Here is a 19160-nt window from a genome sequence, read left to right on the forward strand (position 1 = left end):
GGGGGGGGGGGGTTGCAGGTAACTAGTGTTGATTGTTCTTGTTCTAAGTCTGTGCAAAGGAAAGGAATATTTATCCATTTGTGCGTGCGACCGTGACACAAGACTATGTCACGTGACGCCTAACAACGTATCTAAATACTTCTGTTTAGATAAATAACCTTTAAAACTCTAAACTAACATGCTATAGTAATATAGTTAGCCTGCTATAACAACTTATATAAGACTTATAAATAAGTAAAAATAAGTTTAGGCTAGTTTTTTAAAAAATAAAAATAAAAAAAATTCTTTTACTAAGAACTAAAGGCATAAGTAGTCTATATAAAGAAAATAATTAAAAGAAACCTTTATTAAAGACATAGCCTTTAACTCTAAGGTAGAACAAGTAGGAATATACTAAATAGCTAGCGTAGAGAACCTACTATTCTCTTAAAATACTATAAGTACTAAGACATGTTTAAGACACTTAATAACCTAGAAGAACTCCTCTTACACTAACTCTAGAATTATATAATAAATCTAAAGCTAGACTTAACGCTAAGAACTTATAAACTAAGACCTATAACTAAGGCTTAAAAAGAAGCTCTCTAGGAATATATAGACTAGATGCTTGCCTAAGGACATATTAGAGCAAGTAGGAGCCTAGTTGCATTAGTAGTAGTCTTTATAAAAAAGAAGAGAGGATAAATCTACATCTACTAAAACTACTAGACTATTAATAAGAATTCTATACATAACTAGTTTCCTTTACTAATTATATAGAACATTATAAACTAGCTAAAGGAAATAAAACATTTTATAAAGTTTAATATATAAGATAAGTTTAATAAAATCTAGATTAAAAAAGGCTATAAGTAGCTAACTGCCTTCTAGACTCTAAGAGAATTATATAAACTACTAGTTATGCTGTTTAGGCTTACTAATGCACTAGCTATATTCTAAAGAGTTCTTAACACAGCTCTTAACTTAAACCTAGACATATTTGTTCTAGTCTACTTTAATAACACTCTTGTCTACACTAAACACAACAAACTAGACTATGTAGCTAAGTTAAAACTAGTACTAGACTAGCTACAAAAAATATAAACTCTACTTATAGCTTTTAAAATATAAATTTAACATACTAAAAATAGAATACTTTAGCTTTATAAATAATAGTAAAAAAGTAAAAATAAATCTAGCTAAAGTTAAAAAAAATAAAGGAATAGGTTAAGCGTATAAGGATAAAAAAATAAAAGGCTTCCTTAGCTTAACAGGCTATATATAATTAATAATAAAGAACTACTTAATAATAGCACTTACTTTTATAAATGTAACTAGTAAAAAAACAGCCTAAGCTAAATTTTAATAAACTCTTAAAATAAACAAAGCCTTTTAAAACTTAAAAAAGGCTGTAATAAGTAAACTTATTATTAGAATGTACAACCTATGTCTAGATACTAAAATACACACTAACGCCTTAATTAGAGCTAAGGGAGCAGTATTCTACTAGAAACAGGGAAATAGATAATAGCACCTAGTAGCCTACTATTTAGCTAAATTCTCCCTGTTAGAACAAGGATACAGCATACTTAATAAAAAGCTAAAAGCTATTATTAATGCTCTAAGAGTCTAGGAAACAGAGGTCTAAAGAACTAAGCAACACTTTAATATATTTACAGACTACACTAACTTAGTTACCTTTTTAATAATAAAAAAGTTATTAACGTACTTTACAGGCAAGTTGCTTACACACCTAAGTTGCTTACTTTTACTAAGACCCTACTAAACTACTCTTTCTACACTAATGTATTCCCTACAACACTACTTAGACGCGCTAAAAGAATGTTAGATACAGCTTACACTCTAAGCTTTTAAATAAGACATAAAACTCTTAAAGAAATGTGCTACAGCTATGTGTAGAGTTCTATAAAAGATAATAAATAACTATAGCGCTAGACAACATTTACAAGCTAATTCTACAGCTAAATTATAGAGGCTAGGTAATAAAAAGAAGCAGGTAATTATTAAGACTATATATACACAAGGAATTTCCCCTTAGATAGCATTTATAGCTAATATAGCTAATTCTTTACACGCTAAGTGTAATCTAGGCTATATTTATATAAACTAGCCTAGTACATTTATAAAGTGTTATTTAAAGCTTAAAGTAAAGTTTTAAGCACAAGTATAGTTAAGAGATATTTAGCTAATTATAAAGCCTATCTTACTAAAGTTGTACGTGTTATTATTCTAGATGCTATACTTAGCTTTAATATTCTCTATAAGGCTAAACCTGCTTTAAATTACCTTAGGACTCTTATAAAAAGCTTTTTTATAGTTATACTTACACTTAAATATTACTTTAAGCTCTAAATAACGCTTTATAAACATACTAGGCTAGTTTATGTAAATATAGCCTAGATTATGCTTAGCGTGTAAAGAATTAGCTATATTAGCTATATTAGCTATCTAAAGGGAAATTTCTTATGTATATAGCTTAAGTATAGTCTTAATAATTACCTACTTCTTTTTATTGCCTAGCCTTTATAATTTAGCTGTAGAATTAGCTTATAAACGTTGTCTAGCGCTATAGTTATTTATTATCTTTTATAGAACCTTGCACATAGCTGCGGCATGTTTCTTTAAGAGTTTTATATCTTATTTAAAACCTTAAAGTGTAAGCTGTATCTAACATTCTTTTAGCGCGTCTAAGTAGTGTTATAGGGAATGCATTAGTGTAGGAAGGGTAGTTTAGGAGGGTCTTAGTAAAAGTAAGCAAATTAGGTGTGTAAGCAACTCGCCTGTAAAGTACGTTACGTATGCACATGTAATAAGCTATAAAACTAGCCTAGTTTAACTTTATAATTAAATATATTACTAAAGTAAGTAACTAATAAGTAGATGCTCTAAGGTAGAAGCTAGATTACTTTAAAAAGAATAAAAAAGACTCTAAGTTTATCTTATTTAAAAAAACTAGAAACAGCTTAGTATATAATAAACTAAACTCTAAAAAATTAATTATAACTTTTACTCTAGCTAACTAAGAGTAGAAGAACTTAATTTAAAAGTATTATAAGGCACCTATGTTTAGACACTCTAGGATAGAGACTTAGGAAAAGTTAAGGCTACTATTTTTTAGATAATACTAAAGCTAAGGCAGCTGTGCATAGAAATCCCACAGGAATGTAACATTTGTAATAAAAATAACTCTAGACGTTATAAAACTTACAGCTACTTTAAGTAATAACAGCGTCTAAATAACTATAGACAATAGTAATAATAGATTTTATTATAAGACTTCCCTCTTTATAAGAACTAGGCATAGAAAGGCTCTATAGTATAATAGCAGTAACACTTAACAAAATAATAAAGTTCTTGCACAGATAGCCCTCTAAGAAGATAATAATAGCTAAAGAATTTATATATAAATTAGAATAAAATGTAGTATTAGTTTATAAATACCTGTCTATTATAATCTTTAATAGAGACAAATTGTTTATAAGCAACTTCTAGAAAGCTATAATAAGACAGATAGGCATAGAACATAGGCTGTTTACTAGATACTACCCTTAGACAGACAACTAGACTAAATAGGTAAATGCAGAGATTAAGAAATACTTAAGAAAGTATATATTCTTTAACTAAGCAAACTAGGCAGAATAGCTTCTTATAGCCTAGCTAGCTATTAACACTGTAGAATTAGCTACTATAAAGGAAACGCTATACTAGGCTAACTTTAGCTATCACCTACACTTCTTACTCTACAATGCACAACTAACAGACCTCTTAAATTAGTCTTATAAACAGACTAACTACAAGAACTACATTAAAAGTTAGCTAAGAAAGTAAAAGAAAGTTAGAAAAAAATAAAACAATAGGTAAATTACAAGTAACTAACAAAGGCACACTAGTACTATTAGATGGCTGTAATGTAGGAAACTAAAGACCTTGTAAAGCTAGTTAAGAAGAAGGTAACTAAGGGCTTTTGCCTCTAACGCTTTAATCTTATCTAGAGATAATAAGTCTTCTTCTAGATATTTTACTCTTTAATCCTCTAAAAGGTCTAGCTGCTTTTGTAACTAAGATTCTTACGCCTGTATTATCTAGAGCTACTTAAAAGCTTCTGCAGCCTTATGCTTTTACTATTTAAGAATTACTTTTTACTAAATGTAAGTTTCTTTTATCTTTTAAAGGCACTGCTTTTACATCTTCTCTAGACACATTTAAACAGTGTTAGAAATAAAAATGTTAAAATAACTTCTTTAATAATCAGGTTAGAACATACAAAAAACTAAAAAAATAGTAAAGACTATAAAAGCACATTTTTATATAGTAAAGCAGACTAAGGCAAGCAGTAGTATAAGAATAATAAACATAGGTAGACTATTAAGCTATTATTAAGATTTAAAAAAATAAACATTAAAAAAGTATTTCTAGAAAAACACTTATCTAGTATAAAAAGGCTTCAACGCTTATAATAGTGTAAGCAGAACAGTAGAGACGCTGTTAGAGAGAGAGACCTACATGTTACAACTTATAATTAGGCTGTAAGCTACCCGCGTAAAGCACCCTACTATTTAAATAAGTAGGGATAGAGCTCTTAGATTACCTCTTAAAAGATTAAGTTACATAACCTACTAGATAAAGAACAGGCTGCTTAGGTAGGTTAGGCTATAGAGGAATGCTGCCTCTAATAGAGAGCTAGTATTTAAGCGTAGGTGCGTACAGGTACGCGCGAGTGAGCGCAAGCAGTCACCTACAATTACCTACAACCACCTACAACCACCTCTAAGGCTAAAGGTATATAGTTAGGATAAAGGACTATGTAAAGAAGGTGTAATTAATGTTTAGTTTATTACTAGATAAACTAAGTAGCATTACTGCTTTTTAAATAGCATAATACTATTATATATTCTACACTATATATACCTCTAATCTTATCCTATAGACTGTTTAACCCTAGGAATTTATACTGCTGTTAAGGAGTAAACTATAATTAGCCTTACCTACTTTAAACCTAAGCTTATTTCGCACAGACTGTAAACCTGCAGCGCCCTAAGCTCTTAAACACCGCCCATCTACATCCCTTAAGCCTGAGCACTACTAAAGAAGAAAGCCTAGTAGTAGAGATTGTAACAACTCTTTATTATTACTTAGCTTTTATAAGTTAGCTATAAAATTAGCTTGTAAAAGTTATTTAGTGTGTTAGTTATTTATTATTTTTTAAAAAACATTATAATGTACTTTACAGGCAAGTTACTTACACACCTAAGTTGCTTACTTTTGCTAAGACTCTACTAAACTACTCTTTTTATACTAATGCATTTCTAATAACACTACTTAGACGCGCTAAAAGAATATTAGATATAGCTTATGCTTTAAGCTTTTAAATAAAACATAAAACTTTTAAAAAAACATGCTGTAGCTATATATAAAGTCTTTTAAAAGATAATAAATAACTATAGCGCTAGATAACTTTTATAAGCTAATTATACAGCTAACTTATAAAGACTAGGTAATAATAAGAAGTAGGTAATTATTAAGACTATACTTAAGCTATATACATAAAAATTTTCCCTTTAGATAGTATTTATAGCTAATATAGCTAATTCTTTGCGCGCTAAGCATAGTCTAGGCTATATTAGCATAAACTAGCCTAGTATGTTTATAAAGTGTTATTTAAAGCTTAAAGTAAAGTTTTAAGCATAAGTATAGTTAATAAATATTTAGCTTATAATAAAGGCTATTTTACTAAAGTTATATATGTTATTATTTTAAATGCTATACTTAGCTTTAATATTCTTTATAAAGCTAAACCTGCTTTAAATTACTTTAGAACTCTTATAAAAAGCTTTTTTATAGTTATACTATACTTAAATGTTACTTTAAGCTTTAGATAACACTTTTTAAACATACTAGGCTAGTTTATGCTAACATAGCCTAGATTATGCTTAGCGTGTAAAGAATTAGCTACATTAGCTATAAATGCTATTTAAGAGGAAAATCCTTGTGCATATAGCTTAAGTATAGTCTTAATAATTACCTACTTTTTATTATTACTTAGCCTTTATAAGTTAGCTATAGAATTAGCTTATAAAAGTGTTAGATTAAAGCACTGTTTCTAGGCTTCCTGAGATGAATGATGGGTTTAGATATGATGTATAGGATAATTAATTAATTATATTAATTGTCTTAATTTATTAATCCTTTTTCTGCTCTACTTGTGTTGCTTAGCTTTTTGTTTTGCTAATCTAAGTCCCTTACGCACTTGCCTTATGCGCAACTAGCTTGCAAAATGCTGCAATTTGCTGCAATTTACTGTTTAAGCTTATTACTTATACTATGTAGCAGCTTTTGTTAAGCGTTCCTCCTGTCTTAACAGTAGGTGCGTAAATCTAACACACCCTCTTAGCTTAGACATGCTTTAAGCTAGTTTCTAATTGCGCAATCTTAGTATGCTTCTAGGGCTTCTATTCTTGCTTTAATCTTTTCTATATCTGCTTTCTAACTAACTATCCTCTCCCTAATGTTAACTAGCTAAATTTGCTAAAGAAAGCTTAGCTATTTACTAACTAAAAGCGCTTTAGTAAGTCTATCTGTAAGCATCTTACTAGAGAGGACATAGACAACCTTAATTGTTTGTTAAGAGACTTTTTGTTAGAGCTAGTAGTTATAGATGTTAACATGTTAGAGCTTAGTTTAAAGTTAAGATATCTCTTTATTTACTAGTTAAATTATCTGCTTATTATTACACTAGATTATAATAGTTAAATTAGGCAGCTTAACTTACAGTTTATTAAGAAGCATTCTTGTAAACATAGCTTCTTTAGTAACTTAGAACAGTGCAAGTAATTCTGCTTCTGTTATTAACATTATAACTATATTTTATTTATTTACTTGCTATGCAATCTATCTGCTAAATAGTTAAATAATGTAGCCCTAAAAGCTTTTTTTATTTAGTGTATTATCTATAAATAACATATTACTTGCTACTATAAGGTAGTCTTCTCCTCCTAATTAGAGTGCGTACGTCTGTGTCGCATGTAGGTACAGGATGACTTGATCAGCTGCATCCTAATGGTTAGATGCGGGATTTGTGAGAAACTGTGCAAGGCGTGATGTAGTAAAGGCAATGTCTAGTCTTGTAGTAACTACTGTAAAGAGTAGAGATCTAATTTTCTGCTAATATTAATTTACCTTTAATAGGGTTGCAAAACTAGATTGCAGCATAAGTTTAATCCTACTTATAGGTGTAGCATGCTGCAGGTCCTTTTTATTAGCTAGCCTAGCTATCTTATTAATATATAAGGCCTATAACAGCTAAATTATTTATTGCTGTTAATCTTTAATAATCTTAACTTCTAGGAACTATTGTAGGTCCTTGCCTTCTATTAAGGTATACTTCTCTTGTAACTAGTCTACTACACGCTGTGCATCTGCTTTAGAGCTTTTTTTGTACACAATAATAAGGTTGTCTACGTAGAAGAAGATAAATATTCTAGCTTTAGTTATGCAGTAAAGTTTATGTAGGACAGCTAAAAACTTAAGGCCTTTAAGAGTTATTATAAAATAGTGTTACTAGAGTAGAGAAGAAATTTGTAGGCTGTATAGTGCTTTTTAAAGCTTTAGTATTATACCTAGTTTCTAATAGCCTCTTAGCATCTGCATGTAGATATTGCAGTTAATTGCTGCATGTATAAACACGTTAGTTATGTTGTATTGTTTAAGCTTTAGGTTAAAGCGTGTAGATATTGCTATTAGCATCTAAAATAAGCGTCCTGCTAGGGTAGTAGTGTAGGTATCTTGTGTAGTAATGTTTCTCTGTTAATTGCTATAGACTACTAGTTACGCCTTGCATCTTTGTAATCTGTAGTGCTTGTTAAGCTTGTAGGTGTACACCTACATATAATCTAGAATCTGCTGTCTAGCTGCCTTAATTAGCTTTATCTAGACCTCTGTCTAGAATTTTATTGTCTAATAACTATCTAGGTGCGTTTTTTCTGCTGCCTTAAACATCTTATGTAGAGAGTGCTCCTCTAGTTGCTTTTAAGTTAATAGTAAAAGTAGTAGCTAGCTTCTATAAGGTGTCTTCTTTTTAAATAGCATCTTTATTAATGCTGCTTTATTTAGTGTCTTGCTACTATGCTTTTTTACACTTCTAGATCTTTGTCAGATATGCGCACCTACTGTCAAGACAGGAGGAACGTTTGACGAAAGCTGCTACATAGTACGAGCAATAAGCTCGAACAGTATGTTGCTGCAAATTGCAGCATTTTGCAGCATTTTGCAGCATGTTGCAGCAAATTGCAGCAAATTGCAGCATGTTACAGCATTTTGCAGCAAATTGCAGCAAATTGCAGCATGTTACAGCATTTTGCAGCAAATTGCAGCATGTTGCAAGCTGGTCGCGCATAGGGCTAGTGCGCGAGGGACTCGGATCGGCAGAACAAAAAGCCGAGCAACACGAGTAGAGCAGAAAAAGGATCGATAAATAAACACAATCAATACAATTAATCAATCATCCATACATCACATCCAAACCCATCATTCATCTCAGGAAGCCCAGAAACAGTGCTTCAATCTAACAATCTTATGCTAGCTATAAAGGCTGCAGCCTATAGTACAGTCTTTAGCAACTCTATTTAGCTTAGCTTTAGTGCTGCTCTAGCTATTAACTGCATAAGTAATGCTGCAGGTAGCAGAGTGTTTAGAAGAGATAGATAGTTATCTTTAATCTTTCTTCCTTAATAGTAGCCTAGTAGGTCTACTTTGTTAAAATTTAATGTATTATTTGCAGTGTTGTCTTTATAGAATAACTCTGTCTTTAGCTAATAACTAGGTGTTAGAAGCTTAATTATTTTAATGTATATAGTAATTTCCTTTACTATGTTGTGCATAAGGTTATTTATTAGGTCTTTAGGCTTACTACTAAAGATTAAGTGTTTGTTAAAAATAACATTACATGTATAGATTACTTTTACTAGCAGTAGTATTTATACATAGTAGATGTTTAATAATTAGTACCTAACTAGATATTTAATCTACGCCTTTAGGTCTAGCCTCTATAGCTTAGATTTTTTCTAATGTGTGTTATTAGTTATTATAAATGCTTTGCAGCTATAGGCTTTTAGATGTGTAAAGCTTAGCTTTTAAATTAATGTAACAACTCTATTATTTAAAGCTACTTGTGTAAAGAAGATCTTATATAGTGTCTTCTAGTTGTTAGCATAGTTTAGCGTCTAATTGTATAGGTATACGCCAGCTCTAGTAATGTATGGCTATACGTTCTATAGTAGGTTAGCATCTAGTTGCATAGCCTATAACTTCTTCTTATTTACACCCTCTAAGCGTTTAGCTCCTCTGTTCTAGGCTTGTGTATCTAGTGCTAAAGGCTTAACAGTTATTTTATGTAATGCTAGCTAGCGTTCTACTTCTAGTTTTACTGTTGTAATCTTATTGTTAGCTTTAATAACTTTTATAGTAATATTATAATAGTTCTTTAAAAAGAGGATAAAGATTATAAAAGCTTTAATAATTAATTTAGTAGGCCTATTATTCTTAAAGTAGAGGTCCTACTAGAGGCTAGAATACTTATTAGTAATTAGCATTTAACTTTGCTTTTTTATAATGCTCTATGCTTTATATGCATAGAAATTAATTAACAGTCTTTTACTAGGTCTACTGTTACTAATTTATAGTGTGTAGCTAATTTATTGTTGTATCTTAGCTCTGCTACATAAGTTATATTAGACTATTATAATTTCTTTAATTTACACCCTCTTAGCTTACTGTATAAGGTGTTAAAGTGTAGCTAGTCTAGGGTGTCCTAGACGCTTATGCTATAGCTCTACTAATGCTTTTTATAGACTATATTTAGTTTTTATGTTAATTGTGTGTGTATAATATAAGCTCTTTTGTAGTAGATAGTACTCTAACACTTATTAGCTATAAATCTTTATAAGATTTCTAATTATTATCTTATCTAGGGCCTTTAAAGCAGTTAGCTCTGCTTGTGTGTCCTACTAGATTCCTTTCTGTTGCAGTAGGCAAAATAAGACTAGGTTGCACAGCAGGTCTAGGCACAGTGCAGCGTTATAAAGTATAAGACTGTATGCTTAACTATGTGTTCTATGCTTGCTTTTTAAGCTTAGTGTAATTAATTTATAGCTTTAAATCTATATATAAAAGTTTCTAGACTAGATAAAGTCTTTTAGTGTTAGTAAATAATAGTTATAAATCTAATTAAAATTGTTTATAATGTAGCATGTTAAGCCTAAGTTAAGGATAAATAATTTTTTTAGTAGATATCTGTTCTAGTTTAAATTAACTATAGCTAGTAATGTAGCTGCCTTAACTCTTAATACTTTCTAGCTTTTAAGTTAGTCTTCTTATATCTCTAGCATAGGTGTATGTAAACTTTTTAGGATTAGTATTCTTAAATTATGTCTACGCTGCTCTTTTAGTAGGCCTTAAAATTCTAAGTTATGCTTACGCTTTAATGCTATAAGCTCTTTAACTCTTTTATTTAGCATCTACTAGTCTAGTGCTCTGTCTAGATAGACATAGAAGCAGTCCTTTAGTGCATAGATGTGTCTGCATGTAGGACATTTAGTGTCTTCTGTTTTAGTAAGTTTTTAGCTTAAAAATAACTTCCTATTATTTTTTTAATAACATTAATGTTAAAGTCTACTCTATTTTCTTAACATTGCAACTTTTGCACTATAGGTGTCCTTATTTATGCCCTAGGTAGTCTTTCTACTTTTAGTAAAGTATAATAAGTTATTTGTTATAAAGGTAGCTTTATGCTTTCTTGTATATATTAAATAATTTAACATTATATATTCTTAGAAGCGCTTTATTATTTTTTTTTAATTTATGTTTAGTGCAAACTATCTGCTTTTCTAAAAGGTTATAAACTAATAAGGGGCAACTTTATTTATAGTAGTTAGAAAGTCCTTTGCTATAGCATTAAACTGCGTTGTTTTTAGAACTTTTTGTGTCTCCGCTTCTGTAGCAGTGTAGTTATACTCTGCTAGCTATAGGTCCTATATGCTTGCGTTTCTTAGCAGCTTTAGGGATGCATTATATTAGTTGCGTGCGCGTTCTTGTTTAAATTAGTTGTTAACGCTTACTATAGCTTTAAGGTTTGTAATCTACTGTCTAAGTAGTTAATCTAGGGAACAGCATGTACACTGCAGATGCAGGCTAACTATTAACTAGATAAAGACAATAATCTATTAAAAGCTTAATTACTCTCTTTTATAATTATGTCTATTACTCTTATACTTGTTAGCTTTAATTTTATAGTATTTAATAGCTTCTTTAAAGGCTTTAACACTGCTTATTAATAGCTTGTTTAGGTGCGTAGGCGTTTTAACATTAGAGGCTAGTAAAAACTTAGCTATTAGCAGCATCTCTAGAGCTCTTAGTTTAGAGATTATTTAGATAGTTAACTTAGGGTCCACTTGCGGCCAGATGCTGTGCGCTACACATCTTGATTGCAGCTGCATCATCCAGGCTCTGTAGTCGGTGTGGTCTCAAAGGACGACTGTCGCGTCTTGAGGAGGCTAGGTGGCTATTTTGTATTAATAGAGGCACTAAGACTCTTAATTGTTAGATTAAAGCACTATTTTTAGGCTTCCTAAGATAAATAATAGGTTTAGATATAATATATAGGATAATTAATTAATTATATTAATTATTTTAATTTATTAATCCTTTTTCTGCTCTACTTGTGTTGCTTAGCTTTTTGTTTTGCTAATCTAAGTCCCTTACGCACTTGCCCTATGCGCAACTAGCTTACAAAATGCTGTAATTTGCTGCAATTTACTGTTTAAGCTTATTGCTTGTACTATGTAGCAGCTTTTGTCAAGCGTTCCTCCTGTCTTGACAGTAGGTGCGCAAATCTGACAAAAAGTTATCTAGTGCTATAGCTATTTATTTTTTAAAAGACTTTATACATAGCTATAGCATGTTTTTTTAAAAGTTTTATATTTTATTTAAAAGCTTAAAGTATAAGCTATATCTAATGTTCTTTTAGCATGTCTAAGTAGTGTTATTAGGAATACATTAGTATAGGAAGAGTAGTTTAGTAGGGTCTTAGTAAAAGTAAGCAACTTAGGTGTGTAAGCAACTCGCCTGTGAAGTACGTTATATAGCTATAGTATATAATTTTAAAAGTGTTAACGTACCTAACAGGTTAGCCGGCCACACAGGTTAGCCGGCCACACAGGTTAGCCGGCCACTTTTGCTAAGCCTCTACTAAAACCACCCTATTCTCTCGCAAAACAGCCTACTTTAGCCCTATATAAAGTAATATAACATAAGATATTATTTAAAGTCTACTTTTACTACTTACTTATATATATGTAAGTTATACTTAGTTTAATTACACTACTTATATTACTTTTAACTTAGCTTACTTTCTTTAGCGCGCACTTATGTTTTTAGCTTCTTTTTATTACTATATACTTTAAACTTTTTTAAAGTAGTTAGATAAGCTCTATTTTTAACTATTAAAGTCTTTTTTACTTAAATTTACTTTTTTTTATGTAATCTATGTTATATAGCAGCTTTATTTACTACTTAAAGCTTTATAATTTTATAGCCTACTTTATTATATTAATACTTTAGATAACTATTATTTACTTTTTATTACTTTACTATATTACCTTTAGCTGTTTTTATCTCTTTAAAGCTATAATAACTACTTTAGTTAATATCTAGCTTATTATAAAGCTTAACTTATTAAAGTTATACCTATTTTTATTCTAGATACTATACTTAGCTTTTATGTTAGCTACTAGGTAAAACTAGCCCTAGATAACTTTTAGATTTTTATAAAGTGCTTTTTTATAATTATACTTATAATTAAACTTTATTATAAACTTAGAGCAGTGCTTAACTTATATACTAGGCTAGTTTAAGCTAACCTAGCCTAGATTACACTCTGCAAGTAAGAAATTAGCTATATTAGCTATAGCTATAAGCCTAAAAAAAATTTATGTGTAATAAGCTTAAGTATATACTTAATAACTACTTTTTTTTTAAGCTTAGTTAGATTTCTTAATTTAGGCTAGCATTCTGCTTATAAAGGCTATCTAGTGCGTTAATTACTTAGTGTTGTGTAAAAAACATTATAAATAGCTACAGCATGTTATAAAAAGAGTTTTAAGTTTTATTTAAAAGCCTAAAAAGTAAGCTGTATTTAATGTTTTTTAGAAGATTTAATCTAGTGTTGTTGTTAAGGCATTATGTAGATAGGTAGAGTTTAGTAGGGGCTTAGCAAAAGTGGCTGGCCAACCTGTGTGGCCGGCTAACCTGTTAGGTACGTTATATTTTGTTTAAAAGCCTAAAGTGTAAGCTATATCTAATGTTCTTTTGCATGTCTAAGTAGTGTTGTTAGAAATCTATTAGTGTAAAAAAAGTAGTTTAGTAAAGTCTTAGTAAAAGTAAGCAACTTAGGTGTGTAAGCAACTCGCCTGTGATGTATGCTAGTATAAGACTAGTGCTTACTTTCTACGGGGGTCATGTTTGCTGACACTAAAACCATGGTCGGATGAACTGCATCCTGGATTTCACCCCCGACCGCAGGTCAGAGCCACAGACCGTTGATGGGCGTTGCTTGAGTCAATCTCCAGCCGATATTTCCTTAATCTTTTCATTCGAGCACACCGATATCTATTGTCTAGTGTTAATGACATCGCCGCTCCTCCTCTTGATCCAACTTTGTTTTTCCTGGGATCTATAGAAGATCGAGATGCCACGCCGATTCCACCGAAAGTCTCGTTTTGGGTGTACCGAATGCAGGAGGCGAAGGGTTAAGGTACGTTTCGAACGTAACGCTCGTTCCCGCCGTACAAATTAACTCGCTCGTCAAAGTGCGACGAAGACGAACCGATCTGCGGAAGATGCGTGAGGACTCGCTCCAAGTGCCATTATCCACGCATGGAATCGAATCCGGAATCGCCGCTCTCAACTTCAAACGCCTCTGGAACGCCTTCATCATCGGTTGCTCGGGATTCCTCCGCACTACAGTCGTCTTTTGATCTGTTCGACATGACCTTAATGCATCACTACGTTACTAACACTTGCAAGCATCTCTTTATAGGAGCGCGACAAATCCACGTCTGGCAACATGACATACCTGCTCTCGCCGCCTCCAACATTATCCTGGTGCATGGCTTCCTCGCGGTGACCGCCATTCACTGCGCCTGGAAAGAACCAGCCCAACGCGACCTCTATCGGAGTCGCGCCCTCCATCATCATGGTCTAAGCCTCCCAATCTTCCAGGAAATGATCGCCTGCGCCTCATCCGAGACAGCAGAAGTTATCGTTGCGTACTCTATCCTCCTTTGTGTATGGGTTTACGCCTTTCCGGAAATAGCGACTGAGCAACTGTCTCTCGGCGACATTCTCAGTAGGGTAGATGTAATACGTGGTTCTCGGACGGTTTTTCGCCTCTATCGAGGAGTCATCATGGAAAGTCCCATGCACGTCTTCTTGAGCCCTCCCCTACCAGCACCTATCCCCGAAGACCAAGATTCCTCTGTGCGCCGGACATTACAGTTGCTACGGGACCAAGTAGGCCACCAATCGGACAAAAATGCAGTGCAGGAGTTACAGACATTCCTGGATCGATATATGACAGGATTTGATTACAACCGATTGTCCGCTGCCTGGATGGCTTCAGTCGAAGATGACTACTGGGTTCGTCTCCGTGATCGTCATCCTGACGCGGTTCTAGTCTTTTCCTACAGCACTCTCCTCATCCGTGCTTCGGAACATGAATGTTGGTGGATGTCGGGATGGTCTGGGCGGATCCTGCAGGCTTGTAGTGACGTCATGAGCCCGGAGGTAAAGGAGACGATTGATTGGGTTCACCACGAGCATCGAATACGAGCAGCGGCCAACGAACTAGCAGATATCGTGAGATCGAGGCAGGGATAAGTAGAAATGGGGCTGAGCCGCCGAATCATATCTTTTATTTGACTGCAGCCATTCGTCGGCTAGCGAACCGCACCGGCATCCGAATCTGATCATCAAAAAAGTGATACATTCCCCAATACCAAAACATCACAATTTCTAAAAGAAACTAACATCCCTCACTGCGTAGCGAGACACACTGACCTTCAGCAACTAGAAAGCTCACGTGCACAACAGATATTACTATAATTTTACGAAATATTCTGCTGTAGCTAACTCTAAATATCTATGATCCCTCTTATCTCAAAATTATGCTCGCATCATCGCCTCCTCGCCTAATTTATATAGCGCATTATATTGTAGCATAACAGGCTTCCCTCCCTACTGCGCTAACGTACACCACAGGCAAGTTGCTTACACACCTAAGTTGCTTACTTTTACTAAGACTTTACTAAACTACTTTTTTTACACTAATATATTTCTAATAACACTACTTAAATATGTGAAAAAAAGCTTAAATATAGCTTATACTATAAGCTTTTAAATAAATTATAATACTTTTTAAGTAATATACTATAGTAATATATAAAGTTTTTTTTTAAAAAAAATAACAAATAACTAATCTACTAAATAACTTTTATAGAGTGATACTTATAGCTAACTTATAAAAGCTAAATAATAATAAAAAGTAAGTAATTATTAAGTATCTACTTAAGCTAAATATATAAGATTTTTATTTTTGCTAGTAGCTATAGCTAATATAGCTAATTCTTTATACACTAAGTATCATTTAGGCTATATTAGCATAAACTAGCTTAGTATGTTTATAAAGTTTTAAGTATAAGTATAGTTAGTGAATATCTAGCTTATTATAAAGCTTATTTTATTAAAGTTATATATGTTATTATATTAGATACTATACTTAGTTTTAATATTCTTTATAAAGCTAAACTAGTTTTAAATTACTTAAAAAAATTTATAAAAAGCTTTTTTATAGTTATAGTTATACTTAAACTTTACTTTAAGCTTTAAATAATACTTAATAAATATACTAAACTAGTTTATACCAACATAGCTTAACTTATACTTAGTGTGTAAAAAATTAGCTATATTAGCTATAGCTACTAGCTAAAAGGAAAATTTTTACATAGTTAGCTTAATTATATTCTTATTAATTACATGCTTTTTATTATTATTTAGCGTTTATAAGTTAGCTATTAAATTACCTTATAAAAGTTATTTAGTAGATTAGTTATTTATTATTTTTTTTAAAAAGCTTTATATGTAGCTATAGTATATTACTTAAAAAGTATTATATTTTATATAAAAGGTTAAAGTATAAGCTATGTTTAATATTCTTTTAATATATTTAAGTAGTGTTATTAAAAATACATTAGTGTAAAAAAGTAGTTAGTGTAGTCTTAGTAAAAGTAAGTAACTTAGGTGTTGTCACGCTGTACCTCTGCCTCTGACCCTAAGGTTTACACACACACACTCTCTCTCTCTCTCTCTCTTGTAGCTCTGCTACACACCCCCTATCCTGCATTCCCTCTCTGCGCCTCGTGCTTCCTGCTCGATACCTCTCACAGGTGTGTAAGCAACTTGCTTGTGGTGTACGTTAACCTTAAGGCTTTTTTGCTTTAATTTTTAGTAGAATAGCCTTACCCTAGCCTCACAGCCTCCCTCTAATATACTAGAAAGTTATTATTAGCCCCATGCGTGCTGCGGGGCGTGATTTTATGCAGGGCTGCTCCGCCGATAGGTACTTGTAGCGGAAGCAAATCCCTAATCTTAGCTAATGCGCAAGGACCCTACACGTCTGACCTCATACACTAGTGGATGTTTTACTATAAAATATGTGGCTGTGCGAATTACACAAGGGTTCAGATTATCGTTCAACCCGGCTTAGGATTGGGAGCAGTGATAAGACATGGCCCGATGCTTGTTTAGTTAGCCGACGCGCTTCCAGCGTCGAAATGAGACAGAGCCCCCACAGGCGAGCCAACACAGGGTTGGGAAAGGAAGATGTTGCCTGATATAGAGGCGTACACCCCCTCCCACGTACCGACCGGTAGCGCGACCCACCCGCACCGACAAAATTGGTATGGAAAAGAGTCGATTTGTATGGAAAGCGCACGGGGCAGCGCTACCGGTTGGTACGTGGGAGGGGGGTGTAGCATGAGATTAGCTAAAATGGAGAAGGCCATGCAACAGGCCAGGATGTTGCTGTGAGTGTCCGAGCTAGCCAAATATATGACATGACGATGACATACATTCAACTCCCTATTCTTCCACTGTACTAATAGTTCTTAGTGCCATAATGGCTCTCGATTCAGGCAGACATTCGGCAAACCGTGGGAATTGCTCCCTGGTGAAGCGGCCCCCAAACGCAGGGAAACACACTCCTCCATTCTCCAATACTTATCCGCTTCCGCTGACGAATACCCGGCAGGCCAGTACCTGAGGGTAGTTCGCCGGGCGATTCACCTCAATCTCAAAAGGGGAACCAAATATTCAAAAGATAGGAAGAGCCGCCGAGGAACGAACATAATGAGATGATTTGTGGGATCGTGGGCTGTGAGATGGAAATTTTCAAACGTCGATGCCCATGGAAGTGAGTAAAACGCTATCTACTTCATATTATGCCTGTAAATTTGGTCTGAACGTTTTTACAAGCTATTAGAGTATCCCCATGTACAGACTTTAAGGAGAAATGTCTAGTAATAAGCTATCGTGTCCATAGTAAACATATGGACAAGCATAAGCGACCCGTATTAATGCCTTCTACCGAGATGTGAAAACTTACGAGGCTTCACTGATTGTGGCGGCCTGAGACGAGACGAACGTGAGGGACATGAAATGGGAGAGAACGATGCTTATAAGCGCATACTGTGTCCCATCGCGAGCTGTAAGCGAGCGAGCAATGGTTTTACACGCAGGGAGAATCTGGAGGAGCATATAAGACGCATGCATTCAAGGCATAAGCCTGTTAACAAGGACGAAGCGAAGGATAAAACATGGCAGAGATTGAAGAGACTGAGATGGCTTTAAGGGACGAAGATGCTTCTATCTACGACTATATACATTGCGTCTCGAGAAGTGATGTGTTTGACCCGTGTTCTGTGTTCTTCGAAACTGCTATTCCCGTGTGTGTGCCGTACTCGAAGCCTCATATCTCTGCCCTGTTGTATTAAGGTTCGTAGAGGCGCTTTGCCTCGTATGTTGCGGCTGCAATACCTTCAGTCTCCCCCTAATGTTTGGCCGTCGTGCATGCTTTCTTGCCCTCGTGCCCTCAAGACTTGAAAATATGTTCTCTAAGTTCCGATGATCTTTCATATTGTGATGCCTCCCACTAGGTTCCTATGTGGCCTTGTTTTGGGTGTGACCCGCCACCGAACGCAGCGGCAGCAGCATTTCGTCGTGACTCAGCTCCATGAGAGTAATGATCCGCTTTGGCGTGCTGTCGAGTCTACTGAGCAAGAGAGCTCGAGCGCGGATCTCTTCAGACCCACTTGGACACTGGGTAGGGCGACAGTGGACGAGTCCGTCTGATCATCTGCAATATTGTGTGGCATCCATGGAAGCATGCCGGATGTCTGTGAAGTGATTCGTGTGAGAGGTGATGCTGTTCAGCCGAGGGCTCGTCGAAGTAGGACGTCGCAAACTTTGTCGGTTGTGGATGGGCTAACTAGGAAAACTATTAGTGACTGTTGTATTAAATGCTGTAGCTGTATTGTTGTTTGGGCTCCGTCGTCGCTCTTGTTTTCCAAAATCTGATTTCTCGATGTTTTGTCGTGTTTTTCGCGGGATCGCTGTGTCCAAGCCGGCCGGTGTCGACGCTGGAGGCGCATCGGCTAACTAAACAAGCACTAGGCCTTATGTCAGCAAGCTTAGACGGGATGGGGAGAGAAGAGCCAAGCCCCTGCTAGTTAATAGGAACACGAGCCAGTAGCCTTATTAGCGCAAGCCCTATCTCTCTAGCTAATAATAGTGTAAGAAAGGCTTTCTCTTCCCAGCTATTTAAGAGACTTTTATAATTCTTTCTCAACTACTATTCCTTTACTACTTACTTTTTATATAAAAGAACTTTTTATTAGTTATTAATTTAACAATGTTTTTACTCTCTAAACTCTATAAAACTTTATAGTCGCAACTAAATTATTTACTACTACTATATATTAAATTTTAAAATAATTTACACTTTGTTTATTACTTAAAATAAGCTATAAATCTTTTAACTATAATATACTCTATAG

The 19160-nt window shown here is 33.7% G+C and overlaps 2 protein-coding genes across 2 annotated transcripts; both read left to right on the forward strand.

The window, feature by feature from the left end:
* The first annotated feature begins 13549 nt into the window (after positions 1 to 13549).
* BDR25DRAFT_291742 (uncharacterized protein) lies at positions 13550 to 14971 on the forward strand. The gene is made up of 2 exons (XM_033688610.1): positions 13550 to 13804; positions 13861 to 14971. Exons 1-2 carry the CDS (start codon positions 13739 to 13741, stop codon positions 14926 to 14928), a joined length of 1134 nt encoding a protein of 377 aa, XP_033544601.1. The 5' UTR covers positions 13550 to 13738; the 3' UTR covers positions 14929 to 14971.
* Positions 14972 to 16619: 1648 nt separating this feature from the next.
* Positions 16620 to 18798, forward strand: BDR25DRAFT_358477 (uncharacterized protein; the record flags this gene model as incomplete). The annotated part of the gene is made up of 16 exons (XM_033695956.1): positions 16620 to 16635; positions 16667 to 16721; positions 16785 to 16824; positions 16859 to 16931; positions 16980 to 17060; positions 17107 to 17200; positions 17241 to 17373; positions 17430 to 17518; positions 17648 to 17698; positions 17739 to 17830; positions 17929 to 18088; positions 18148 to 18222; positions 18261 to 18446; positions 18489 to 18579; positions 18633 to 18734; positions 18778 to 18798. The coding sequence occupies 16 exons, from the start codon at positions 16620 to 16622 to the stop codon at positions 18796 to 18798; spliced, it is 1359 nt and encodes a 452-aa protein (XP_033544602.1).
* Between the last annotated feature and the right edge of the window lie 362 nt (positions 18799 to 19160).

Source organism: Lindgomyces ingoldianus, assembly GCF_010093535.1.
Source record: "Lindgomyces ingoldianus strain ATCC 200398 unplaced genomic scaffold BDR25scaffold_28, whole genome shotgun sequence".
Taxonomy (NCBI): Eukaryota; Fungi; Ascomycota; class Dothideomycetes; order Pleosporales; family Lindgomycetaceae; genus Lindgomyces; species Lindgomyces ingoldianus.

Coding starts and splice junctions, on each gene's coding strand:
- BDR25DRAFT_291742 (XM_033688610.1), top strand. CDS start 13,739: ATGCCACGCCGATTCCACCGAAAGTCTCGTTTTGGGTGTACCGAATGC. Junction 13,805..13,860: donor GCAGGAGGCGAAGGGTTAAG/GTACGTTTCGAA, acceptor CGCTCGTCAAAG/TGCGACGAAGACGAACCGAT.